The 26,885-nt window shown below is 26.8% G+C and overlaps 6 protein-coding genes across 9 annotated transcripts in view; 3 read left to right on the plus strand and 3 right to left on the minus strand.

Moving 5' to 3' along the window:
• Window positions 1-95: 95 nt before the first annotated feature.
• LOC112604035 (40S ribosomal protein S2) lies at window positions 96-1,877 on the minus strand. The gene is made up of 6 exons (XM_025352894.1): window positions 1,746-1,877; window positions 1,354-1,560; window positions 1,111-1,228; window positions 613-776; window positions 382-541; window positions 96-313 (listed from the first exon to the last, which is right to left on the minus strand). Exons 2-6 carry the CDS (start codon window positions 1,552-1,554, stop codon window positions 159-161), a joined length of 798 nt encoding a protein of 265 aa, XP_025208679.1. The 5' UTR covers window positions 1,555-1,560; window positions 1,746-1,877; the 3' UTR covers window positions 96-158.
• Window positions 1,878-3,717: 1,840 nt separating this feature from the next.
• LOC112604041 lies at window positions 3,718-5,689 on the plus strand. The gene is made up of 4 exons (XM_025352900.1): window positions 3,718-3,938; window positions 4,461-4,633; window positions 4,701-4,906; window positions 5,608-5,689. Exons 1-3 carry the CDS (start codon window positions 3,864-3,866, stop codon window positions 4,888-4,890), a joined length of 438 nt encoding a protein of 145 aa, XP_025208685.1. The 5' UTR covers window positions 3,718-3,863; the 3' UTR covers window positions 4,891-4,906; window positions 5,608-5,689.
• Window positions 5,690-10,585: 4,896 nt separating this feature from the next.
• On the plus strand, window positions 10,586-16,150 carry LOC112604040 (protein sex-lethal-like). Its single transcript, XM_025352899.1, has 5 exons — window positions 10,586-10,720; window positions 12,048-12,223; window positions 12,295-12,408; window positions 12,953-13,110; window positions 15,833-16,150. Exons 1-5 carry the CDS (start codon window positions 10,586-10,588, stop codon window positions 16,036-16,038), a joined length of 789 nt encoding a protein of 262 aa, XP_025208684.1. The 3' UTR covers window positions 16,039-16,150.
• A 3,598-nt stretch (window positions 16,151-19,748) lies between these two features.
• LOC112604043 (40S ribosomal protein S25) lies at window positions 19,749-20,756 on the minus strand. Its single transcript, XM_025352903.1, has 4 exons — window positions 20,644-20,756; window positions 20,206-20,298; window positions 19,939-20,122; window positions 19,749-19,874 (listed from the first exon to the last, which is right to left on the minus strand). The coding sequence occupies exons 1-4, from the start codon at window positions 20,644-20,646 to the stop codon at window positions 19,804-19,806; spliced, it is 351 nt and encodes a 116-aa protein (XP_025208688.1). The 5' UTR covers window positions 20,647-20,756; the 3' UTR covers window positions 19,749-19,803.
• A 184-nt stretch (window positions 20,757-20,940) lies between these two features.
• On the plus strand, window positions 20,941-25,103 carry LOC112604058 (NADH dehydrogenase [ubiquinone] 1 alpha subcomplex subunit 9, mitochondrial). Its single transcript, XM_025352925.1, has 8 exons — window positions 20,941-21,121; window positions 21,186-21,397; window positions 21,482-21,775; window positions 22,081-22,214; window positions 23,805-23,966; window positions 24,042-24,234; window positions 24,306-24,520; window positions 24,964-25,103. Exons 1-7 carry the CDS (start codon window positions 21,082-21,084, stop codon window positions 24,504-24,506), a joined length of 1,236 nt encoding a protein of 411 aa, XP_025208710.1. The 5' UTR covers window positions 20,941-21,081; the 3' UTR covers window positions 24,507-24,520; window positions 24,964-25,103.
• The window catches only part of LOC112604059 (protein goliath-like), a 33,280-nt gene continuing 31,024 nt past the window's right edge, over window positions 24,630-26,885 (minus strand). For all 4 annotated transcript variants that reach the window (XR_003115199.1, XR_003115198.1, XM_025352927.1 and 1 more), the window contains one exon: window positions 24,630-25,024. Coding sequence is in view for 2 of the 4 variants with exons in the window: in XM_025352926.1 (XP_025208711.1) it covers window positions 24,960-25,024 (65 nt within the window). In the remaining 2 variants the exon portion in view is untranslated. The remainder of the gene's footprint in view (window positions 25,025-26,885) is intronic.

Raw genomic sequence — 26,885 nt, forward strand, 5'->3', positions numbered from 1 at the left:
AAATATTAGAAAAAAAAAAAATATACCAATTTAACAATTTTTTTAAGGAATATTGTGGACTAAGGTGTTTATAATCTATAAAAATAAATTATATGTAAGAAGGTTTTCCATCATTTTATTTCATACAAAATAATGTAAATCACGTCATTAACATAAAATTAAACATCTCCCCTGACGTTTTGGACAACTTTGTGACATTTGGAAAGATGGTCAGCGAACTCGGAATATGGGGTCTTCTTGAGTGGTACGTCCTTCCATAAATCAGGTGTCAAATAAGCGTATGTCTTAGCAATAGCAGCATAAGTAGCCTTGGCTATGATAATAAAACAAATAATTAATACTAACTAACTAAAAACATGATATTTTATCTTTATGACTAACCGAAATTGCCGAGAGTACCAGTGGAACCACGGGCAGATGTGTAACAATCTTCAATTCCTGCCATTGTCAACAATTTTTTTGGGACAGGTGCACTGACGATTCCAGTTCCTCTTGGAGCTGGGATCAAACGTACAGCGACTGATCCACACTTTCCAGTAACCTAAATAAAAAACATAACAAAGTTAATAAATTTATGAAATAAAAAAATAAATAAATCTAAGCAAATCATACTTTGCAGGGTACTGTATGTGGTTTTCCAATTTTGTTTCCCCAGTAGCCTCGTCGGACAGGAACTACAGACAATTTGGCTAAAATTATAGCACCTCGAATGGCCGTTGCTACTTCTTTAGAGCACTTGACACCCAATCCAATGTGTCCGTTGGAGTCACCAATAGCTGTAATATATTTATATTATGAGTATTAATGATATAAGTTTTGATCGTGTTTATGAGATAACAAGAAATTATTTGATTATTAATTAACCAATTGTTGCTTTAGTTAAATATAGTTTAATGATTAATTGTTGGTTAGTAAAATAAATGTATTAAGCAGAGAAAATATTTGAAGAATACATTTAGTTAATATAAGTTTTATAATATAATTTTAAGTATCTTTAATTGGTAAAATTTGTTAAAGTGAAATTAACTCAACAAAAAGTTACCCTAATAATATCCTATTCTATACATGAGTTATAAAAACATTTTCATCATTATTATAAAGCATACATACCGACAAAAGCCTTGAATCTAGTACGTTGACCAGCACGTGTTTGTTTCTGGACAGGCATGATTTTCAATACTTCATCGTTGAGTGAAGAACCAATGAAGAAATCGATGATTTCAAATTCCTAAAAAACACATACAATTAATAAACATCACATCAAACACAACAAGTGCTATATGATGAGCAGCATTCTAAAAATAATGCCAGACCCTTAAGGGAGTGGAGGCAAAAGATGACGACTGAGCTCACCTTGATCGGCAACGAAAACAAATAGATCTCTTCCAACGAAGATATTTTGCCATCCTTTACTAAACGGCCGAGTTTGGTGACTGGCACCCATTCCTTTTCGGCTTCCTTGCCTCTACCACGACCACGACCGCGTCCGCGTCCTCTACCACGGGAACCTCCCCTGCCAAATCCACCGCGGAAATTACCGCGAGTCTCTGCCATATTTAGCTGCGAACATATACCAATGTGGTCGTAAGATTAATCACGAATATTTATATTCATTAAACGTCACATCACACGCCGTCACGAAGCACACATGCTCGTCGGGGTGAAAATATTTGCGTAAGATCGGATCGCACGCTAAATAACTTGCAATTCGATTGCTGGTTAATAGTGTTGACACAACAACTTACCTCTGGTGAAACGCCGTCAGAAAAATCAAAAAAGTAAGTAAACGGGAACGAAACGGGGAAACGTGTCGAACTTGAAGTGTGAATCCCGTTTTCAGATAAAAGACGGAAAACCTGAAGAGACGGTACGAACGTACGACAGATTGTTGGTTATGTTGTCGTGCACAGTGTGCATCTGCCAATTATCGGTACGTAAAAATCTGTATAGTCGTATTGCCTACACTGATTTTCCCCCTCTTATCAAAACACGAATTGCCCGCTACATTCAAAATTACATATTATTTTCTTATTTGGCATTATTGCAAAAATCATAATTTGTATTCATTTTACATCGTTTCACAAGTACTGACCAAAAAGTATGCATATTGAATGAACATCAAACGTAATCTGCGCCCGAGTGCTGGTAAAATAAACTCTCCAAGATTACAATCAATAAATGGAACATTAAACTTTGCGTTAACTGTGGTGTATTCTTGAAATCTTGAACAAATTCCAACGGAAAAAAAAAATAAAAAATATATACACCCTAGAAAAATAGTTACAAAAATGAAGGTCCACGTGAGTGTCACGCATTTATATTACACACCTAATAATTTATGAAAAGCATAATTTATTTAATTTATATTGTCGGAAGCCTATAATTATTCTGTTTTTAAACCATCACATAAATTTAAATTGAACAAAAAAAAAAGAAATAAAATAAGAATGCAAAAGAAATGTAAAGCTCATATAACTTAAAATTTGAAGCTAATATGAAAGAAGAAGTGAACAATTATTATTATGATATTATGTTATTATTTAAATGAAAAATCAATCTTTTTCACTTAACCTAATAATAATTAAACTCTTTACTCTAGTTTATCTAATCCAATTTAATATAACATGTAATATTTAATTGAGCTCCGTCCGAAACGTTTTGAAATACCTACATATAAATGATATTATTAAATATCTTGAGGATTCTGTCATTCGATAGCATTTCTTAGTTCCTTCTCATAATATGTCTCCATTATGTTAACATTCCCCATTTTCATATTTGCTTATTGTAGTATTGTATAATGTATACGTTAAGTTACAGATTGTATATTTCTCGCGATTTCTCCAAAGTATATCAATTATTATCAATTTTTATATCATCTGTTAACTTGTCAATATTAAATAATAAATACTATAGCGTTGACTGAGATTAAGTAAATTTACATTTACCCTAATTGAAACTCAGTTGAATAAAAACTACTCAAATTTCACATATTTTAAACAGTATCATTTGAGCGATTTAGACCAAATACTAAATACTAATTTTAATGACTGTTACAGAATATGTATGCAAAGCTTAAAAAAGATCCGACCAAGAAATTTTTTTTAATTTTTACTCCCTTTTAACCCCCTTAGGAGATATATTTTGGAAAATCCTTTCTTAATAGCTTTCAACATCATAAAATGAGTTTACTGAACAAATTGCATTTTCATAGGTGTTATTGTGTTATAGCTTCAGTGGTTCTGACAAGACGATGAAAAATCCAGTCAGTAACATAGATTAGTATACATAAAAGATAAAGTAAGAACATTAATTTATATGTTTAGATAATACTTAATTATTATACATTTAAGTTGAATAGAATAAAGAGATTCTATTAAATAATTATGTACATTTGTTTTTTTTTTATTGTACTTTGTGATGACACTGAATGCATTTTAGCTTGATTATTGGTGCACTAGGTTGAGGGCTCCCATAAGTCCACAACCCACGAGCGTCATGAATGTATTTTCTTATCACTTATCCAGTATCGAAACACCATTCGGATTTTAATTTTTAACTATAATATTGTCTGTTATTATCATTATCTAATGTTTATATTTATGCAATTAAATAAATATTAAAAAAATAAATTAGTAGTTAATATTTATATAAAATATTTATATTTTATGTTATTGTTTAATCAAATTAATAATTAAAAAAATATTTAATTTAACTTATATGATATATAATAACACTGTACCTAATACACTTATAGTTTAATCTTTAAATTTTAAATCTGAGAAAGAGTCAATTGTAAATATTGTTTGATATACCTATTTTTAGTTTTATGTTAACTTTTACTCCTTATTTCTACAAAAATAATGTCTGATAATTTTAATGTACAAGACATAATAGAATGTTCTGATGATGAAAATTATGGTTTTAAACAAAATCAGGTAATTATAAAACAATTTATAATTCTTTTTTAAAAGAAATTGAAATAAAGTTGATTAGGAAATTTATGTTTGTTTTAATTTCTATGGAAACCATAATAAATAATAAACATTTTATTGATTTCAATTTATTTTTAAATGGAGTTAAACAAATATCAATACCTACAAACAAAATAAATAAACAAGAAATTAAAAAAAAAATTCTTAGTTATTTGTTTCTGCATTTTATTTTGTTATTTAAAATAAAACCATTAAATTTAGTAATTCTATTTTAATTCTGTGAATAAAATAAATAATTGAATACAATTATTTTTTTATTATAAACAAAAACATCAACAACTGTACCTATGGCAACAAATGTTATAAAAGCCAGATATACTTGTAATTTTTAAATTTATACTATTTAATATTTATTTAAAATTATAAACTATTTTATTTAACTGATAACATTAATAACATATTGGGAATTGTTAAATCTATTAATTAATTCTTAAATTATTATTTAAATATATTGTTTATTTCTAGATGAATGAATGTTATCCTGAACCATCTGAAATTTATTCATTGTATAAAACATTAGAGTCATCTAATGTTGCATCTTTAAAACTAGAATGGACTTGTCCTGGACGAAGGGAATTAACACCTGATGATAGTCAAGTATCTCAGAGTACCACTAATGAACTTTGTGACATTGCAGAGTATGATAGACTAGTTAAATATTTCAACTCATTTGTTTATAATATTGAAAAATACAATTTATTATAGATCATTGGATCAATCTGATTTTGATTTTCAAGAAGACATATCACATATGAACTTAAATCGTATGGATGGCAAAAAAGAATTAAAAGGAAGTGCTAAGAAGAAGACTACTAGTTTAGATGCTGTTTTATCAAATATGGCTAGACATCAAAAATTAGATAATATGCTTGATGAAAAATTTGATTCATTATAAAATATAATTTTTCGAGGTAAAGTTAAATTTAAATCTACTAAGTGTAAACTGTATTATTGTTTTTGTGTTTAAAATAGGTTAGTACAAATTTTAATTTGTAAATTACTATACAAATGTATAATGCGTCTTTTTCCAAATTATAAAAAAAATAAAAACAACAATTTTGAATGGTTTAAAATATTTAAAAATATAACATTTAAAATAATATTTTGAATTATATAATTATATCAAATAGTTACGTAAAATATAAAATAAAAATATGGTAATTTTTAATTTAATAATTATAGTATTTCAGAACAATTTAGTGTTGAATTTTGAATTACATGCAAACATTATTTTTCAAAACACCAAAATTGTTAATTTAAAAAAATTTTGATTATTGTTTAATTTATATGTATCTATATTTCTTCATAATATTTAAAGTCAGAAGTTATTTAAATTTGTTACATATCCAATTTAAAAAACCCAAAATATTTATCTAAAATTTTGTACTCTGGAAAGTAATTTATATTTTATAATAAATGGAAAATATTTTTTTAAGTAAAAAGAAAATTATGATATTTTATTAATAGGCGCATAATTATATTTCATTGTATTTTCATAGTTTAAAAAGAATAAATATTAAAATAACAATTTTTCAAGTTATACTATATCTATATTCTATAAGCTATATTCTACATTATAAATAAAATTATAAAATTATGTTTTAAATTTTAGAAGCTGATATATAAACTAGAGATATGGATGTCCAAAGATATTTTAAACCAAACGATAAAAATACAAAAAAAAGCCGCCTGGGTTGTTCTGTATGTAAAAAAAAAATCAATAATGATATTTCTGTTAAAAACGTATCATCAAAACCTTGGATTAGTAAAAAAAAATTAGAAAATAATGATTTTAACAAAGAATGTGTTAATTGTGAATATAGTAAATTAACACCAACCATAATATCAAATAGTAAAATTAATGAATGTTACTGTAATAATATGGAACAGACAAAAAATGAATTCTTTCCAAAAATAATATGTTCAAAGCGTTTTAAGACTCCAGATCTGACTGATGTTAATGAAAAGTGGTTGAATGAAATTATTGAATTTAGACGTCAAAATTGGTTTGATTGTCACGCTGATTCATTAATTGATGGTATTTGTGTTCAAAATATTCCTCTAAGTAAGTAAATTATCATATTTAAAAAAATTATACTGTTGTTTATTTTACTTCACTTTATAATACTGTAGTACACAGTTACACAAAATGTTTCTATGTTGCTCAAGTTGTTGGCTATAAAGTATAATATGTTATATATATATATATCAGTATATTACTATTATTACCTACCTTATAATTACTAATTATACTCATAAAAAGTATATTTAGTGGCTAATTTATAAAAAATATTTGTTTTTATATATATGTATTAAATTATGATTGCAGATATTTTTAACAAATATGAACTAAATTGTAATCATCAAAATAATTTATTATCAATGACTTCTACTGATGGTAATAAATCAAAAACTGAAAATCCATTTATATACCCGGAAAATATTACTACAGCTACAAAACATCTAAATTTACATAAAAAAACTAATGTTTCTAAATTTACTGGTAATAAATTAAAATTAAATAAATATTAATTTAAATTTAATCATTTCAACCACATAAATTGTTCCTATTTAACAAATGGATAACATGAAAATTTAGTATTCAGTAGTTCTAATTTTCTGTTCTTATTAAAATGAATTAACCAATTATTAAATTTATTTGTGAGGATATTATCTATGTTCTTGTTGGTTTTTTTATAATATTTAATATTTTAATTTTTAAGCAAGATAATAGTTTTTAAGCAAGATAATAGTTTTTTAAATTATAGTATTTTATACACTCATAACTTGTATAAAAATTGAAATATATAAAAATCAATGAGATAATATAGATTAACTCAATTTAATATTTAAGCTAACAACGCAAAATCGGAACTGCTTAGTATATAATATAATATTTATGTTTTGGGTTAGCAAGATAAAAACTCACTATTTCAAAATCTATTAAGAATTTTTTTACATAATTTACTATCTAAATAAAACATCATTAAAAAAAAAAAAAAAAATAATGTTTATCATTAAAAAATTTTAAGTTTTACCTTTTTTGAATAACTACATACATTTTTAATTTTATATTCTGAAGCAGAATATTTCAGTTCACAAGAATTGAAATATTGATCTACTACCATGCTCACATATACTTAGAAAAAGTACCTACTTTAAAACTAGTAGTGCAACAAGAATATTAGATGGTACTTACACTAGGGCACCAGAGTATCTGACATTTTATGATGCACTATTTAGTTTGTTTGTGTTATTAGTATTTATTTTGTTATAACATATATTCCCTACATAAAATATTGATCTAAAGTTACTATTAAACATTTTGAGGATATTTATGCTGATAGGAGACTAAATGTTATAGAAGATAACTTGAAAGTTCTAGTTTTTTTAACAGTAGTTGATATTGTTATTTTTCAATTTTCTAATGAATTTAATGTCTTATTAAAAATGACTCGAGAAATTCAATGATTTAAGATCGACTATCAAACATTGCCCTTTTGAACATTGAAACAAATAAAAATTAAAAATTAAATATAAATAAAATAGTAAAAAATTTTACCAACTTAAATGTTAGAAAAGTTAAGTTTGTTAACATATATAAAATTTTTTGATATGAATTAAAGAACCTACTTGTCCTACTTCTAATATAATTTTTATTGCTTAATAATATTTAATTAATTTTAATAAATTGACAGACAGTAGTTATGACTTGTAAGTTATATTTAAAATACTCTATTTATGTAATTTATTGGCTCTTACTTATATTTATAACACATTACTTAAATATTGGAGTATTTTAATATATATATATATATATGTATAAATAAAATATTTATGTTTAATAATATTAAACATTTTAGGTAAAAAAAAAAAATCAAAATGCAGTTTATAAACCTTGGATACCACCATCATCATCATCAGTTCATTATAAATTTTAATTTTTTGATTAAATTTAAATGAGTAATATAGTGCACTAATAATATTTAAAATTTTTTTTGTAGAATTAAAAACTAATTATTATTGTAAAAACTACTCACAAATTTATATACAACAGATTAAACACCGTAGTAAATGATACATTTCTTATTTTTGTATTTATATAAAAAAAAGATGATGTTGCAAACAAATTTTATTAAACAACAATAATAGGTTTGGTTTTTTTATAAATATATAATTATTACTATATTATAAATAAGTATTAGGTACCTAATTGTATAAATAAATTATTTTAGTTATATTATTATTTTATATATAATAAATTGTATAATATGTAATAAAATGTAATAATAATTTATTTCCAATATTTTTATTTTTTAATATTGTATTAAAATACTTTTAATTATGAATAATTGTGTCTTAACTCTTAACGCCATGTTTATTAGTAATCACTAATGATTTAACGATTTATACAAGTTAAAAGTTCTAATGTTTTTTAGGTTCTATACCTAAAATTTCAACGTTCACAAAAATACCTTTAATCTCTAGTTAGTATGAATTTAAAATTTGAAAAAAAATGATTGGAAGATATTAACATTTAAAATTGTTGGTTTAATATAATAAAAAGTTACACTTTTCCAGGCGCCATGGATGGAAACCGTATACCATAAATCCACGACTATTTAATGTCAATTGATTCTGGAATAAGTCCTAATCGTTAGTTTGTAAGCATACACTGAAACAGTACTTAATTTTTCAAACACTATGTCCGATAAAAATGATTGTTATTTGAATATTATGAATTTATGGTATTACTTTGAAGCACCCATTGCTCGAATGAATTTAGGGTACAGCAATAATTTATTTTTAACAATACATTCAAATTCAAAGTAAACAGAAACAATAATCATCAAGACAATGTATGCTCAGGAAAAAAAATAGATACATAAATAATTAATAAATACATATTTTTAGTGTTCTGGAGTAAAAAATATTTGTTTTATGAGTAATGTTAACTGTTAACGTTTGGAGAACAGTCGAACAGTAGTCAGCAGTTAGCACTTTAGCAGTCAGCCGTTCTCGGTTTTAACTTAATATCCCAAATTCCCGCGTGTAGTCTCAATAAATTTCTATTTTTATATACAAATAAAAATAGTTAACCGCGTGTCAAGTCGTAAACAGGTAATCACCAATAAGACAAAATTCAGGGAACTTATTTTTTCGTTTAACGAGTTATCGTGGGTTTACACGAAGACAAATAATAACTAGACGATAACTTAATCGAGTCTTTTGCCTCGTAATAAAAGTTAAAACTCGTTTTAAACACACACACACACAAAAAAAAAAAAAAAAAAAACCGATCGTAAAAACGTTACGCTGGCCGTGACAACGACGTAGTACGTACCATTGTACCAAGTACTAACGCGTTCAACGCTTCGGTGATGACAAAATAAATTTATCGTCATCACGCTGACGTCCGCTAACCGGACATAAATTTAAATCTCGTTCGTAAACGCGACGAGTACCGAGTGCTGAGCAATGAGCGAACAGACGACGCGAAGTCGTCTTCCCCGGTACCATAACCGATAACCGAATCGAGTGTCCGCCGTCCCAGCGAGTCGTCGTTTATCGGCTTTCACTGCGACGGCGGACACTCGACACGCGGTCCGCGATTTGGACCCGGTCACCGGTCACTCAGCGCGTCACACGGTCGTCGACGTTGCGACTCGAGAAGCAACCCGAAACCTTGGAAGTCTCGGTCTATTGTCTAAATACTCCAAATGTCTAATCTCTATCGGTCGGTCGGCACTTGCCGCTTGGCGCTTTGGCGGTGGACGGGTCTCGGGCAAAATGTGGGCAGACGGGACAACGAAGACGGTCACGGTATCGGTGTCCCGTTTTTCCGTCCGCATTTTATTATTATTTATTTATTTATTTATTTATTATGTATTATTATAATTTAATATAATGCGTGTAGTCTTGGTGGCTGGCTGCTAGCCGTGCCGTTGGCACCACTGCGCTCGCGCAGCTCTATCGATCCGTTTCCCGCCCCCGCCACCCCTGCCCGAACGAACCGTCACTCCCCGTCGTCAACACCCGGTTCCGTGTAGCCACTAGCCAAGCTCACTACTTTTGAGCGTTGAGCGTAGTTGTAATCTATCGGCCGTTTTCCCTTGTGCGTTTCTTGTAATTTTTTTCTCCACATATTCAATACGCGATTCCCCCCCTCATGCACTTCCTACCGTCGTAATCCGTTCTGTCTGCCGTCGCCGCGCGAATCACCAACCATTGCCCCGCGAAAACAAAACCGTTTCGTCGCGCGCACGACATCCAACGCCGTCACCCTCATCATCCCCGATAAAGGTCCGTTGTCGTCGTCGGCGCCGGTGAAACAGGACCAGGGTAAAAGCAATAGCAGCAGTAGAAGTAACAGTAGCAGCGGCAGTACCAGCGGTCGTAACACAAACTATACCAACAATAAAAACAACAACAACAACAATAACGACAATAACAACTACGGCACCACCAGTAATCGTCGCCGCCGCCGTCTCCTCCTCCATACGCCATATACGATTAACGCCGTGCCGACTTCAGCAACGGCAGCAGCAACAGCAATAACAACGACAGTAGCACCCTCGACGGACGCCGAAATGGAACCCCAAGACACGAGCATGACGAACCTGATAATCAACTACCTACCGCAGTCGATGACCGATAAAAAACTACACCAAATGTTCACGCAGATTGGACAAATCGAAGCGTGTCGGGTGATGAAAGACGTCAAAGTAAGTTTTTATCATCGTGATATTGTGGTTCTCAGATTTTACCAAAAGCTGAGACAGTTGTATGATGGCGGCTTTGGGTTTTTGCAATTTTATAAGTGCACTGGGTTTTGAAAACAAGGTATGATGGGTATATCGTTTTATTTGAATGGACAAATTTCTTAAGAACCTCATTTGTTTAGAATTGATTTATTACCGAGTTTATTACCTAGGTAAAAAACAAGTAGCAATATTAGCATTGTGAACTCAAACAAATTCATTCCAATTCAACATTACCGATAAATTGACAATTTGATATATATTTCTTAGTTAAGCTTAAGGGTATATTAGATAAATTTAAATCAATTAATCTAATATAAATTCTTGAAAATTTGTTTTTATTGTTCTTACATGAATGGTTTTAATTTGTTCTAAAAATTATTTGTTTATTCCATTAATGACTGCCTAAATATATCACAATAATATGGAATTATTTTTCCGAATGTATGGTATCTAGTTTAATTTAAATATAGCGTTTAAATAAGAATATGAATTTTGCTTAAAATTATCTTCTTTATCAGTTTAAAATAAGTTGATATTAGCTTATATCAAAGCAAATGTATTGGCTGTAATGCTTATTGATTTACATATTTTGTTTTATAGAATAATGGATTAAGCAATGTTATCTGATTTAACATAATTTTAATGGGTTAGAATTAAATATTTTCAAGAAAAACTTAAGTCTTTTAAGTACATTAATGTAAGTTACAAAATTTGGACTCTGGAATAGATTCATTTTGATTACATTGTTGTTCAGAGATAAAATTAGTATAATTTTACGGTTATAATACCCACCTAATGTACTTTAATTAACAACTAATGTATTTTATACTAGTAATTGCCAATTTCATAGTGATTTGTATTCAACTTAAGTTTTATAAATTATACTTAAAATCTTTTTTGTTTTACTTATTTAACTAATAATTAACTATAAAAATTGTTATAGGTTTAATTTGTATTTTAATTGCTACTATTTTAGAATCAATTAACTGACAAATTAAATTTATTTTTACAATATTTCAAAAAACTAATAGGAATTCTATAACTACCTATTTATCAGTTTTTTGGTAACAAATAACATAAAAAAAAGTTTTCTTATCCTTTGTAGATACATTATGTTAATAAATAAATGGGCAGCTAATTAAAAAAAAATGTTAAAGAAGGTACCTAGGTAATAGGCATATCATTAAAATTTATTAAAACACATATACCTTTACCAAATTCAGACTAAAATCAAATAATAATGCCTTTAATTTAAATATAAAATAAGTACCTAATTTATTTGTTTTAGACTGGTTATAGTTTTGGTTTTGGTTTTGTCAACTTTGTTCGTCCTGAAGATGCTTCTAGAGCTATTGAGGTGATGAATGGTCTCCAAGTTGAAAATAAACGTTTAAAAGTATCTTATGCTCGACCTGCTGGAGAAGATATTAAAGATACAAACCTTTATGTTCAAAATTTACCGAGGTAAAAAAGAATTAATATAATGAAGATAATTTTTGTGACAGTAAATATTGACATTTCGAAAATAATTTTAGATCAATAACAGAAAGAGAACTTGAAGATTTATTTGCTCCTTATGGTCAAATTGTTCAAAAAAATATACTTAAGGATAAATACAGTGGACTTCCTAGAGGAGTAGCTTTTGTTCGGTAAGATATTAATATTTTTATAATATGAATTATAAGTACTAATTTAATCAAAATAAAAACTGAACAAAATACAGATAAATTAGGTTTTGGAATCTATTTGTTTGGCGTATGAGAATATTGTAAATTAGTTTTATAAATTTGAACATAGCCATAAAATCATGTTTAAAAATTAATTTTGGATGAACATTGTTAAATTTTAGTTTTGAGTATGTATTTATTCAAAATTGTCTAATGTTTATAAGCATATTTCTAAATGTTTTCATTAAATATTAAAAATTACTGGACTAGCTTTTAATATTTTATTGAAGTTTTGGATTATTTCTTTTTATTAAAAATATTGTTAATACAGATATTAATATTAAAAGTTTATAATAAAATTATATTCTCATTTTCCTTATAATTTATAAATATTTCATGTGAATTGATTTTATATCACATACTTAAATATTTATTATTACTATTGATCTTTATATACTTATATTATAGAATATTTCACTGTGATGTCATTATTTGTATATTTTTTATTTTTTCTATTATTTTATAGTTATAACAAAAAAGAAGATGCCCAAAAAGCAATTATTCAGCTAAATGGTGTTTTGTTGGAAGGATGCACAGAGCATCTATCAGTGAAAATAGCAGAGGAACATGGCAAACAAAAGGCAGCATATTTGGCCGGTCTGCAAACTGGTTTAGCACACAGAGGTACAAATGACACCCTCACATACTTAAGCTACTAGATAACAAAAGAAAAAAGAAAAAAACCTAAAAATTCCCTCCCCCCCAATCAATAATCTGTTTCAATGTCTTCGAAGTTACATGTCATAGATCAGAAACAAAATGTAATACCTTGAATTTTGGCGCTTCGGTTTTCTGTAAGTATCATCAATTGTATCTAAACATAGGCCTATTATGATACACTACATATGTATGGTTATTATTTATATTAGGATAACTATCAGTTATATAATTTATTCAGTGACAAGCTTATACTTTTTGTTTAATCTATTAAATACAAATAATAGTCGACAACTATTTATTGCATGTCAATGCTGTAAAAATATTCAAGAATAATGTAAAACACTGTATACTATATATCTAATGAGAAAATTATGTATTGAACAAAAGTATATACAATATAAATTATTATTAACAAACCATTATGTAACTTAATATCATTAACATAAATTTATAAGTTAAAATTATTTTAAATTTTTTGCATATATATTTTTGTTATTTTATTATTATATTTATATTATATTAATATTGATAAGCAAAAGTTCTTATTTTAATTGTAAGCATTCTATTTCATTGATATTTAATTTAATTACTTGGATTAAATAAAATATTAATAATTTTAACTAATATGTACATTTGTTTTCCATCATCTATTTGATATTTATATTATGCAAATTACAGTGTTTTGTGTGATTAATATTGTTAAAAATTATAATATAATATGAAGTTTAAAAAAAGTATTAAGTATTTTGTGCACTTCACATATTATCTTTAATAATATTAAGATTCTTTTTAGATATTTCTTGTCAAACAGTAAATTCTTTTTATTTAAGTCTACTATTTAGTTTTTATATTATGTTTATAATTTTATAATTGCTTAATTATTTAAGTTATTTTATAGTTATAAGATATATTATAATTATTTACACTTAATTTGCGCCAAACTTCAATAACTCTTAACCTTTTCATTTTTTATCAATGTTTCATGATAAATACTTATAATATTATCAAAATACAAATAATTAAAAATAATATTTAATATATTTTACAACAGTTGTGGTTTAGTTAGGTATTTTAATCTTAAATAACTGAGATTATTTGTCCAAATATCAAATATCTTTTGAACGAATATAACATAAGTACTATGTAATGTGTATTGGTATAAAAGTTTAATTTTTAAATAAATTGTACTTTAAAATGAGAAAATATAAAATTAAAAAAAGTTAGAAATACTTTTCTATTAGTCTTCTTATGTCTGTATTTGAAAGTTATATTACTTACGAGTTTTCATCATAATAAATAGTTTTATAATTTAATGATGATGGAAGATATATATAATTAGAGTTAATTTTATATAAAACTATTAAAGAATGCTTTTAATTAATTGAACTGGGAATTTTTGCATGAAACTATTTTAAAAATTTAGGAAGTAAACTAAATGATAAAAAGGCACAGGTATGAAAAAACAATACAGATTATAACTAATAACATTAGATAGGTCACGTTTTGATTACAATTTAAAAACATTTAATTAGTCAAGAGTTACTGAATTAATTATTATATAAGACATAAATTTAATAATTGATAAAAAAAGATGACATTCTTAGTAATTTTGGGATTATATTAAATTTTCATATGATAATATTGTAATTTAGACTTAATCATCTGAACTTTATCATGGTATGAGATATGGTAATCAAAAATAGGTTGATTTTATTGACTAAATATTCATTACAAGTTTTTTTAAATAATGCATTTTCCAATTTTTATTTTAGTTAATGTGCATAATAAGGTTTAAAAATAGTGTTTAAAATTACTAACTTTGAGATTAATTATTTTTAGTATGTTTTAATAGAGTACATTCAAGTACTTCCCAAACTTAAGGTAGAAAAATGAGTTGTAGGTTTTTAGCATATATTTTTTTAAATTTTTGAGTGAGTGGTAGGAGGGTTTTAGCTAAAAATAATTACTTGTAATTTTTGCTATAGGGTAAACTCTACTCTAAGAAGAATACATTTATTACTTACATTGAATTTAATTATATGTAAGTAAATGTAATCTTCATAGAGTGGAGTTTAATTAAATTAACATATTTTTTAATTTTAGAATTTAAAAACAAATTTACTGCTTTTTTCTATATGACTTTTTTTAATTTGTGTTTTTTTTTCATTTGTCATATTTGGATAACCTTGATCTTATCCCAAATATCATAAAAATCTCTTGTGTTATTTTAATAATGGTATGTAATATTTTTATCTGAATTATTTGTATTTATCAGGATTTTGTCATATAAATAGTAATTGAAGTATATTTAGCATATTGAGTCTAAATCATAAATATTATGTCTGTATTTTCAGTTTAAAATATAAGTCCAAATTTCTAGATTATAAATTTGTAGTTGCACTTTTATTTTTTTGCTACAAGTTGTAGTTTGTTTTTGGCTATTATAGCTTTTTTACCATTAAAAATATTCAACAGTTAAATATGTTTAATATTATGTGTTTTCCAGTACTATCAACTCATCTAATTATTGTACTCCCTACTCCCTTGTACCTAACTTTCAATAGCTTAATAATTTTTGCATTTCGGTTTAAAGGTTTTTTTTTTTTTTATTATTTAATATTTGTTATTTGTCAGTACCTGTTGATACCTATTTGTTTACTAATGTTTTATTTTTTTGTATCTTTAGGGGCTAAAAATCTACAAAATATGCACCAATTAATCAGAGCTAATCATGTTATTGACAAGTATCCCAATCCATTGTTGCAGCATGTTGAAAGACATACTATTGGTGCTATGCGCCAAGATAGGGCTAGTTATCGCCATACACCAGTTGGTCTATTTCCACCACCACATGGCTACAATGTCGGCATCGGTAATGGGAACATGTATTAACACGCATCACTTTCTAATAATACTTTTGTACAAAATTTAAGGTTTTTTTCTTTTTAATGTAAATTAAATTAATATAATATATATAATATAACCTATCTCTATAATTTAAAATTGCTCGGTACATTTATGAAATGAAAAAAAAAAAATTGTTGTAGATTTCTTCTATATTTAGTCTAGAAATTGTATTGTAAATAATTTCAAGTAACAAATAAAGTTTATGTTTATAATTCTTTGGAATATTGAAAAACTCATAAATTTAATTTTGATATAATTATTATCCTTTTATATAATAATTAATTATCTTAATTAGTATAAAATATATGTATGCATGTGTGCCTATATTTCATGTTTTTCTACTGTAATGTTTTTTTTAAATAAAATAACTTGTCTGTATATATAATACTGATCACTGAAGTCTTTAAAAACTAATATTTTCCACACAATTTATAATACTATCTTTGAATTAATATTTATATTTTTCATTTTTTAATGTTGTTAATGTGTTAGAATTTTTTTTCGTTCATTTAATACAATATAAATTAGTTTATGTGTATTTAAAAGTTAAATTGTTTTTTTTTATTTTTTTTTTTTTAATTTGATTTTCAAGCTGTGTTGGGTATTTGTTTTTTTTCTTAAACACAGCATAATTTGAAATTTTTTTTTTGATATATAATTTATAGAATTAAGTTGTAATTAAACTAATGTGCAGGGAGGACACATATCTATAAAAATAATAATCATAATTCATATGGGAGTCATAAAAAAAAGAAAAAATTATCGTTAAAAAATAAAATTGACTACCCGGTTTGATTTGTAGATAAATCTTTTATTTTTCATAAATTATTTGATGAGACTGTTTTTTAACTATTATCTTTTTTTTTTACGATGGTTTACCTTATGCTATTATTATTTTATATTAAATATATTTATAAAGGATACCATTTTACATAAATTATTTAAAGAAGCACTTTATATGTAACTATCACTTTTTTGAGAATATTGACTCAATTTTTTTTTTTTTTTTTAATTCTAGATAATTTTATTTTTGTAACTCCATGAATTTCATGTTATGGTAAACAAATGAAAATTATAAGTCCTATTGTGTGAGGTGGAAACCATTAAGATTTTGATCATTGATTAAACGATTTGTTTATTGTGTAAAATTACAGCCACTGATTTTAAGGAATAAAATTATTTTAATAGATTTCAAAACCAAGCTTTAACTCCCAGTACACGTTAGTATACTGTTCATAATTAAAAAGAAAAAGGTGGTCGTAAATACCGATCTGATGTTCAGTAGGAGTAAGTGAGAGTCTCTGTAATGGATGTATTAAATATTATATATTAATTCAATGTTATATTATCGTTGTACACGGAAAAAAATTCTGTGCAGAGCTTGTCCGATAACTTGAGATATTCCACATATTATTACATTAATATTGACTGCATGATGCAATACTATTAGGTTGAATTTGTTTTTACACGTAAAAAATAATTTGGTAGAAATGTTCATACCTTAAAATATGAATGTTATAACATTTTATAAATTTCCAACTTCAAAAGCTAATAAATATTCTTGATTTATGCTAACTCTTTTTTGAATTTCTATTCGTAATAACTCGTAAAGTATCTAGTAATAATTTTTTGGTTTTTTACTGTACAAAACTTTTTTTAAGAAAAATAATCAAAATTGAATTTCCTAAAATTAAAACCCAAGAATAATCAAAATGACAATAGGAAAATTTCAAGTATTTACAGTTATTCATTTTTGAGTTGTTAAATCATATAAATAGACAATTAATTTAAATAAATAATGGACTTGAGTAAAAAAATCCACACTTTTCGTTAATTTTTTCTTAGCACCCAAACTACCAATTAGATCTAATTTTCTATCAAACTATTCCGGTAATTGAAAATGAAGTATATTGGTCTTCTGTACTTTACTCAATACACAAAATAATCGAATCTTGTCCATTATGTCTTGAGTTTGTTAGAATTAAAAATTGATAATTATTTAGACGGTAATATAACAAAATACCAAAGATAGTACATATTATTTACATATCTACTGAATCGATATCAATTTAATGTTCTTTAATTAGACATGCAGGTTATAGGAATTAATGTAGTATACCTTAATACCTAGACATGCTTAGGTGCAAGTAGATGGAAACATTGGAAACTATGAATATTTAGTAACCTCCTATAATTTTTTTTACATCTTTAAATAATTTGATCAATTAACTATGTAATTTTATTCTAATTTATTAATTTCCATGATGCAACAAATAAAACATTTATTGTAGATTATAAGGCGTGGACTATAAATATGAATGGAACATTTTATTAAGGACATATTTAACTTTATGTTCGTTCAATTATCAATTGTTTTTACTTATTAGAATACTTTAATAAGTAGTAAGGTATAACAGTGATGTGTATAAAGGGCATAAGACGCTATAGGATCACTGCATCTTAGTTAGCGCTTGCATGGCACAAGAATGATTTTTGAATTTATCGGAGAATATTGAAAAAGATTTAATGAATTATTTATTTTATAACACTCAGCACAGAATATTACGATAAGGTATTACAATTTAACAAAGGTAATATATGAATCTAGTAAGATTAATTATAAGTTGAGTTTTTTCCAACTATTTGATCACTGTTGGTCCACATAAATTAATTAAAATCATAACATAGAAAATTGCCTTTATATGGTAATTTATAATTAAGTTTGAGTGTAAATAAAATAATTTGTATCATTTTAGTACAACCTAAATTTAAAGATGAGTTGTATCCATAAATATTAAATTTACGGACGAGGTTTTGTATAAAATTTGGAAACCAACATATTTAATACTATTATCAGTAGATACATCATTGCACTTGTCTTTACTTTTGTTTAAAATATAAGATTCTTAATCACCTAGTAGTTTAAGAATGAGAACATTGAGAACTACAGACTCTCTTTCTGTTATGTTGATGCTAGAAGTATTTGTTGAGTGGTGACAGAGGTATTAATGAAACCTTACCAGTTACCACCTGCTCATATACACAAAATATCTTAATTCTTAAGTATTTTACTTGCATATATAATTACTACATAATTTAAAATTTAAACATTCCATGTGGAGCTCTAGATAATACTTAAAAAATAGATGAATTAATATGGTAATTTTAAGCATAAAAAAGTTAAACAATTTATTCAGAAAGAATTATTTACTATGCGTTTGTAAGACCGAGAAAATGCACACAAGTTTAGATTCCTCAGTTTTGGGACCTAGTAAAATGATTAAGAGGATAATTTACAATTGAAATAGTCAATTACAAATTTTAAGATTTAAAAATAAAATTCCTACTTTTTAAATAAACTTTAAAACATATATAATTGTTAACTATTCATGTTATATAAAATAATTTAAATCTATTGTTATTTTGAAAACTAAGATTTTATTTTTTTATTATCTATATGGCATTGCACTTGTTTTCAATTTTAAATTTCTCATGAAAATATTTGTTCATATTAACTATTACAAGCTAAACAATACATTTTTTTCTTCTATGAGCAAATATTTAGGAGTATAAGTTGTCATTAAGTTGAACAAGTGTTCACATACACATATACAAGGCTCATTATGATGTAAAATTTATTCTAATTTTAACTATAACGAATTATATCATTAGTCTTAAATAAGCCAAAACTCAAATTTGTTATTTAATTTTTTTTATATTTAATAAAATAATTATTTTACAAAAACATCCTTATTCGTCTCCCTTAGTTACCCTCGTGTAAATCACTTGGGCATGGTGTTGTATAACTTGCTTGATAAGACCTGTATAAATATATCAATAATTATATTCCATAAAACATTTAACTGTATAGTAATCTTTACTCACCTTTTTGGCAGAGCTCATCTAAAGCTTTTCTAGCCAATGATCCTCGAACCTTCAAACGTTCACTGACAACAGACGGGGTAATGAGTTTGTACGATGGAACTTCTTTCAACAGTTTGTCGTATGATACCTTGTCGAACAATACTTGGTTGTTCAACTTGTCACGGACTTTACCTTTGGACCACTTCTAAACTCATAAAAACACACATATAACTTAGAACATAACCTTAATCATGATTATAATTTGGTAGTATTGATTAGAAAACTGACCTTCTTTTTGGCTTTGCCACCGGATCCTCCTTCTTTTTTCTTTTGAGTTTTTTGTGGCTGCTTGGACGAGCCCTTTGAGTCCTTCTTGGGCGGCTATAATATAAAGAAAAAATCACGGTTAACTGAATATATAGCAGTTAGATCGGTTTTTGGATCAATTTTAAGACAATAGTATCAACATTCAGTAGATAAATACGGAAATCGACATACGTATAAGTAGCCGAAGGGAAGTATGAATAGCAAGCGACGAAAGAATTAACGTGAAAACCAAAATCGTGTAAAACAGAATATACACAAAAACGTATTAGTCACATGGTTTTAGGGAGCGATGTTGGAAGTGTTATTTGTCGACGTACAATCGTACTAGGAGAAACGAACATCAGCAAGAAAGACGACTGAATGTCAATGCAATAAGTAATAATAACAAAAGTAACTCACCATATTTCGTTAGAATAAACCTAAAAAAAAATATAAATGTCGAGCTGAATCCGCCGACAAACCGTGTTTTATTCCACTAGAAAGAAGCAAAAACACGACGTGACGGACGTCGGGCGACAGAGAAACAAAACTTACAATGTGCCCAACGTATGTTTCAGCGTTGCTAGACTGATATTTCTTGTTCGTTCTGTGCGGGCAGTTGGTGCCACTGCACTGTTCCTTTTTGCCGTTATCATGTATTTTGTCCTACCGACAACAGCTGTTTGAAAAATTCAATTCGTTATCAGTTATCACGTTATTGGGAACAATAATTTTCCAATGGTTTATGCTACAACCGTAGGACTTTCAAGTCTGAGCAATTGAGTCGATCGTTTTCTTCGAGGAATGTTGCACTAAGTTCGACCGTTTTTCCAAATAGTGCTCTAATCGCGTGCTAACATGTCTGTGCACGTGTTCAACAACAACGTAAAGGTTCTCAGTACGTGTGGCTGCTACTAAACCGCCGTAGATCGGATCGTGATCACAACATTTTTGGTTTGCAGGAAACCGGAATTTGTCATTGGCCATCTGTTCGACTTCGCACTATAGCACCGAATCTTCTGAACCTCGCGTTATTCAGAGACCGTCGCTGTCGCAGCTGAAAAGGGGTACTGGCGGTCGGTCGAGTTTCAATGGGGTGGTCGCCACTGTGTTTGGAGCGACCGGACTTTTGGGCGGTTATCTCGTCAACAAATTGGGCAAGATTGGAACACAGGTAATTTTGTTTTTAGACCGTTTGTGTAGATGTAGATGTTTCTGTTTATCCAAGTCAGTAACACGTCGGCGAATGTTGAAATAGTTAATTATTCCATACCGAGGAGATGCCTATTTCATAAGGGAGTTGAAACTTGCTGGCGATCTGGGTCAAGTGTTGTTTCAACCATATCACTTACAAGATGAAGAATCTATCAGAAAGGCTGTGAAATACTCAAACGTTGTCATTAATTTAGTGGGACGTGATTGGGAAACAAAAAATTTCAAATTCAACGATGTCCACGTCGAAGGAGCTAGACGTATCGCACGCATTAGTCGTGAGATGGGCGTTGAAAGATTAATCCACGTATCTGCACTTAATGTTGATCCATTGCCTGCTGTAAGTTATTAGTGCAATTTCACATTAACTATACTTTTAAGTATACCAATCTTACAAGTAAATCTTCAATATTTCTGCTAATCATCTATTGTCTTAACTTATATTCTTGCAAAATTGTATTTTTCTTACATTATTGTAAGAATGTAAGTGACAATTTATTTTATGGATATAAAAAAAAAAAAAATTAGTACCTATCATTATTTCCATTTCCCTTAGATATTTTTATAACTATTAATGTATTTGTAATTTATAATAATATTATAACTCTGTTATATATGGTAAAAAATTGTTATTCATTGTTCTAGCCTATTTACTTGAAAAAAGGATCAGGATTTTTGGCATCTAAAAAAGTTGGAGAACAAGCAGTACTTGATGAGTTTCCTGATGCTACTATTTTCCGTCCATCAGACATTTATGGCCAAGGAGATAGATTTTTATTGTAAGTATTTTGTATTATTATCAGACATTAATAATATTTTAATTTAAAATAATTTATGTAGTTCATAACTACTTTCAAGATTCAAAACAAGTTATATAATTTGTTAATTTATAAAAATATATAAATTGAAAGTACGTCGTATCTATATGTCTTGTCTACATCTTGCTAATACATACCTTACTTAAATATGTATTCAGCAGTTTCAATCTTGTGTTAAGCTTAAATATTAGAGCAAAATGAACTATTATCAAGCATAGAGGTAAAAACGTTATCTGTGTTTTTTTCTGGTTTATGCAGTATTTTAATTTTTAAGCAAGTTATAAGTATGTAAATTATTAATATTTAAAAAATGCTTATTATTCACTTTGAAATTATAAGTTTTTAAAAAAACCATTGAAAAATTATAGATATTGTTCTTACTTTCAAGTTTGATAATAGGTTATTTTTCTCCAATATTTATACTGAGCACACAAAATTATTGCTGCTGAGCATATATTTTGGTATAGTATGCATTAGTAAGATATAGATGATAAATGTGGGTATAATTTCTTCTTAAATACCTACTAACTTTCAATCCCATTTGTGTTTTGGTATTTAACTTTTCAGTTACACTGTTATGCAATTGCTAATATTTAGTCATTTTGATATTTATGGTATAAAATTCTATGTGCATTAAAATAGTTATTAATTAGCCATAATAATAAATGTTATATTTTTTAGATTAATATTTTTATGCACTAAAATAATATACCTTTTGCACAATTTTTCAAAAATTTTTTACAAAGTTTAAGCTTGACTTCTGGATTATAAATTTCTGTTTAAATTCTTATATTTATTTCCTTTTCACTTAAATTATATTTTCAGATATGTTCACTAGTATTATTAAATATGTATAGCTTATTTTTCTACAGCTATGTTGCTCTTTGATCAGCATTATCAAAACCTAAAGCTTCAAATTCAGGTTTAAAATCTAAACATTTCTAAAACTGTTTATAAACCCTGAATCAAATCAATTAAAACTTAAAATAGTTTTTTAGCAAGGCCAAAATCTATAAAATAATTTATTGATTTTTATATTTTAATAAAGATCGTTGTCTCTATTGCAGTTAAAAATTTATCTCACTCATGCTTCATATAACGTAGTTTATAAATTTATGACTTGCCTTCAAACCAATTATTTCCTTTTATACAACTTTACACAAAAAAATAGTATAAGTGATAAAACTATGATAACTAATTTAATGCATTGATTTTATTATTGAATTCGATACATTTTTTTTCCTCGTTATTTACAGATTTATTTCATAATAATCACTACTTTTATCATAGGTAAAATATTATAGATAATGTTTTAGTCGAGAATGGTAAAAATTTGAATAATTTTATAAATAAAAAAATATGAATGTGTTTAAATTCCTAAGTATTCTTGTTAATAAATTATTATATCAATATATTATAATAGATAATTACTATAAATTTTATGATAAAGATATTCTTATGTTAATACTAAATGTAATTTACTTTAGAAATATAAGTACACATTTATTATATTAAAGTTTAAATATAATTTGTAAAATATCTTTTTTTTAGGATGTACAGCCATGCATGGCGTCGTTCTCAACAGAAAATTGTCTTATGGCAGAAAGGAGAACAAACGGTTAAACAGCCTGTTGCAGTATCTGATGTAGCATATGGCATTGTTAATGCTATGCTTGATAAATCAACTTCAGGAAAAATTTATCAAGCTGTGGGGTATGTCAATTGTTATTACCTGATTATATTTTCGCAATGTTATTTAATTTTTAAAAAAAAATTTAACATTTTCAGGCCAACTCCCTATTTGTTATCCGATTTAATCGATTGGATGTTTGCAGTTTTACGACGTGATAATAAATTCAACTTTGATTATAAACGCACTGGTATCATGGAGAATCCTCAATATCTACTCAAAATGTGGTTAACAGACAAACTCTGTCCTAGCTGGCCACCAGGTTATGTAACCGCTGAACGTTTTGAAAGAGTAACTAGTTTTTTTTTGTTTTTTTTTAATTAGGATTAAGTGATATGAATTACATATGTATGTTGTTGTAGGAGTTTGTAAGTGATATACTTGATGAAAGATTACCAACGTTGGAAGATCTAGGTGTAAAACTAACTAAGGCAGAAGAGAGAATACCTCATGAACTTAAGTTTTTAAGAGCTTTCCAGTATTACATGGATACAATTGGTGAATTTGAAAACCCTCCTCCACCTCCAGCTTACATAGCACCACCGAAGCGTGTTTTCACATAAATCATCAAAATTAGGTATAGAAAATGAAATAATAAGTATTTTATTAAAATGTAATACTTATAAATATAATATTTTAACTATATATTTGTTTTTATTTACAAACTGTAAATTCTTGACATTTATCATTATCTTAATAGTAAATATTAAATAATATAATAACATAATTATACATTTTTATCTATAAAATAGTTACAAAAAGTACCGTTCACATTTAAATCCAGTCATCATCAGAGGGCTATATTATATTATAGGAATACTGACTAGGTATATTCATACGGTTTTAATAACTTAAATTGAAAAGTCAATTTCGTTAAATTATATAATATAATTTTTTTTATACCTAATCCTAATATCTATAATAATAAGACTTAAACTGAAGATACATTCTATTACAAAGTTTAAGTCATCTTAATGGCTAGTATCACATCCGTCCTGAATCGTTGTTTTGATGTTTCAGAAACCATCTGAAGAACGCGTCTGCCGCAGTGGACCTAGTCGGCTGTGCCACCAATCAGAGTCTAAATAAGAAAAACAAAATACGCATATAAATATTAATTGTGTTAGAGTAAAATAAACATTTTATCAAATAAAAAATAAAACCAAAAAAAAAAAAAAAAAAATAAAATAAATTGTATAATACTTTGTTTTAAATAAATGTTTGTGTGTTTAAATATTGTATACATCAAACATCTAAATTGTAAAGGAATTGTTAAAAATAAAAAGGTATCTACCAGACAAACATTTTACTGGACTTAGTTCATGTGTGTATTCTTTATTTTGTACGATAGAGTACAGGTTTATTTATTTTATTTTTCTATTTTCTAGCAGAGGAGAGGTAAATGATGTTGATGTTATTTTTATAAACAAAATCCATGGTCGAAACTCCACGAAATGTTTGAGGATCTCTGATCAATAGAAAAAGTATAAATATTACAGTTACCTGTTGTGATCTATTAAATTTTAGTTTAATTATCTATTTAGCATTAATGAGAAAAACAACTAATTTGATATTATAATATTATAACGAGTCTTGTAATAATGCATGTTAATTATTAATTATTGTGAATGTGGTAGTCGATAGATTAAAGTCCAACGTTAAACCGTGCACACTAAATTTTATTTTCTTAAAAAACAAATATCATTAAGAAAAAACATCCATAGAATAAAAAATAAGTAAAATATTTGATTAATCAAGTTCATAACTAGAAGAATTAAAAGTTTCATGAAATACCAAGAATTCATATTTATCATTAAAATGTGTAACATTGACATAAAAACAATAAAAACTCATGTAACCTATTACAAAAGGTACCTTGCACTATCGATTTTATATTAAAAGAATAAATGTTATTTGTTCATAATTTGAGAAAATTTAAATAATATCCACATTGTTATTTGGTAGTCTTGTACTCGGTCGCTATTTTAAAATACAATTGCCTAGATACGTATTATTCATTTAAATGTTAATACAAGTTGAATTATATCGTTAACCTTATGAAATGATTATTCGAGAAGAAAAGGTCAAAGTTTATAGCGATAACGATTAAAAATAAGTTTTTATACGTAGATACCTACTCTTATATATAATAGCATGGGCGTCCCCAGAAATTTTTCTAAGGGAGGGGGGGCAAAATTAATTTAAAAAATACTTAAATGAAAATTTATTTATACATTTTATTTATAGTACCTACATAATTATGTTTCGTCATTATTACATTAAATTATTATAATTAAGTAATAAATTTAAAATTCTAGAGGGTTAAGTGCTCCGTCTTGCCGTCTTGCCTCCCCCTCTTGGGGACGCCCATGGCCCATATATAATAGTCATATACATGTAGAGAGCCTGAGTTAAAGCTCTTTTCTAGTAATAAGTAGGTGTATAGCTCGTAGCTATTGAATTATTGTCTGTTTGCAAATTAACAACGGCTGAATTAGGTACTTATGGTTTACTTAATTCGTTATCCGATTATCACAACAGTGACGTATTTAGGTTTTTGTCATGAGGGGGGGGGAAGATATGACTTTATAAATGAAGATACCAATGAGAATATTGTACAATATATTATAATATTTTAATTCTTGTTAATTTAATCAATTATTGATAAAGAAAATAATATTAATAATCATTTTTAATTCATATGATGACTATAATTATTTGTGTGTATATAGCCTATGGGGGGATTTATCCTCTGACCCCTTGATCCCCCCTCCCCCATAAATACGCCACTGCATCACAATATATAATCAATTTTATGGTAATTCTTATAATTAGGTACTTTTCGAGTATGCACCCAAACATTTTAAAAGAGTACATAACTACTGTAAAATGTAGAAAACTAGTAAAACGGAATCAGGAAACTATTAACACGGACGTTTTGT

Source organism: Melanaphis sacchari, unplaced genomic scaffold, assembly GCF_002803265.2.
Source record: "Melanaphis sacchari strain LSU unplaced genomic scaffold, SCAv2.0 Contig118_pilon_pilon, whole genome shotgun sequence".
Taxonomy (NCBI): domain Eukaryota; kingdom Metazoa; phylum Arthropoda; class Insecta; order Hemiptera; family Aphididae; genus Melanaphis; species Melanaphis sacchari.

Coding starts and splice junctions, on each gene's coding strand:
- LOC112604043 (XM_025352903.1), bottom strand. Junction 20,123..20,205: donor GTGGCAAAGCCAAAAAGAAG/GTCAGTTTTCTA, acceptor TTATGAGTTTAG/AAGTGGTCCAAAGGTAAAGT. Junction 19,875..19,938: donor AGATGAGCTCTGCCAAAAAG/GTGAGTAAAGAT, acceptor ATATTTATACAG/GTCTTATCAAGCAAGTTATA.
- LOC112604058 (XM_025352925.1), top strand. CDS start 21,082: ATGTCTGTGCACGTGTTCAACAACAACGTAAAGGTTCTCA. Junction 21,122..21,185: donor CAACAACGTAAAGGTTCTCA/GTACGTGTGGCT, acceptor TTTGGTTTGCAG/GAAACCGGAATTTGTCATTG. Junction 23,967..24,041: donor AAAATTTATCAAGCTGTGGG/GTATGTCAATTG, acceptor TAACATTTTCAG/GCCAACTCCCTATTTGTTAT.
- LOC112604040 (XM_025352899.1), top strand. CDS start 10,586: ATGGAACCCCAAGACACGAGCATGACGAACCTGATAATCAACTACCTA. Junction 12,224..12,294: donor TATGTTCAAAATTTACCGAG/GTAAAAAAGAAT, acceptor AAATAATTTTAG/ATCAATAACAGAAAGAGAAC. Junction 12,409..12,952: donor AGAGGAGTAGCTTTTGTTCG/GTAAGATATTAA, acceptor ATTATTTTATAG/TTATAACAAAAAAGAAGATG.
- LOC112604041 (XM_025352900.1), top strand. CDS start 3,864: ATGTCTGATAATTTTAATGTACAAGACATAATAGAATGTTCTGATGAT. Junction 3,939..4,460: donor ATGGTTTTAAACAAAATCAG/GTAATTATAAAA, acceptor GTTTATTTCTAG/ATGAATGAATGTTATCCTGA. Junction 4,634..4,700: donor GAACTTTGTGACATTGCAGA/GTATGATAGACT, acceptor AATTTATTATAG/ATCATTGGATCAATCTGATT.
- LOC112604035 (XM_025352894.1), bottom strand. CDS start 1,554: ATGGCAGAGACTCGCGGTAATTTCCGCGGTGGATTTGGCAGGGGAGGT. Junction 1,229..1,353: donor TGTTTTCGTTGCCGATCAAG/GTGAGCTCAGTC, acceptor TGTGTTTTTTAG/GAATTTGAAATCATCGATTT. Junction 542..612: donor CACATACAGTACCCTGCAAA/GTATGATTTGCT, acceptor TTTTTTATTTAG/GTTACTGGAAAGTGTGGATC.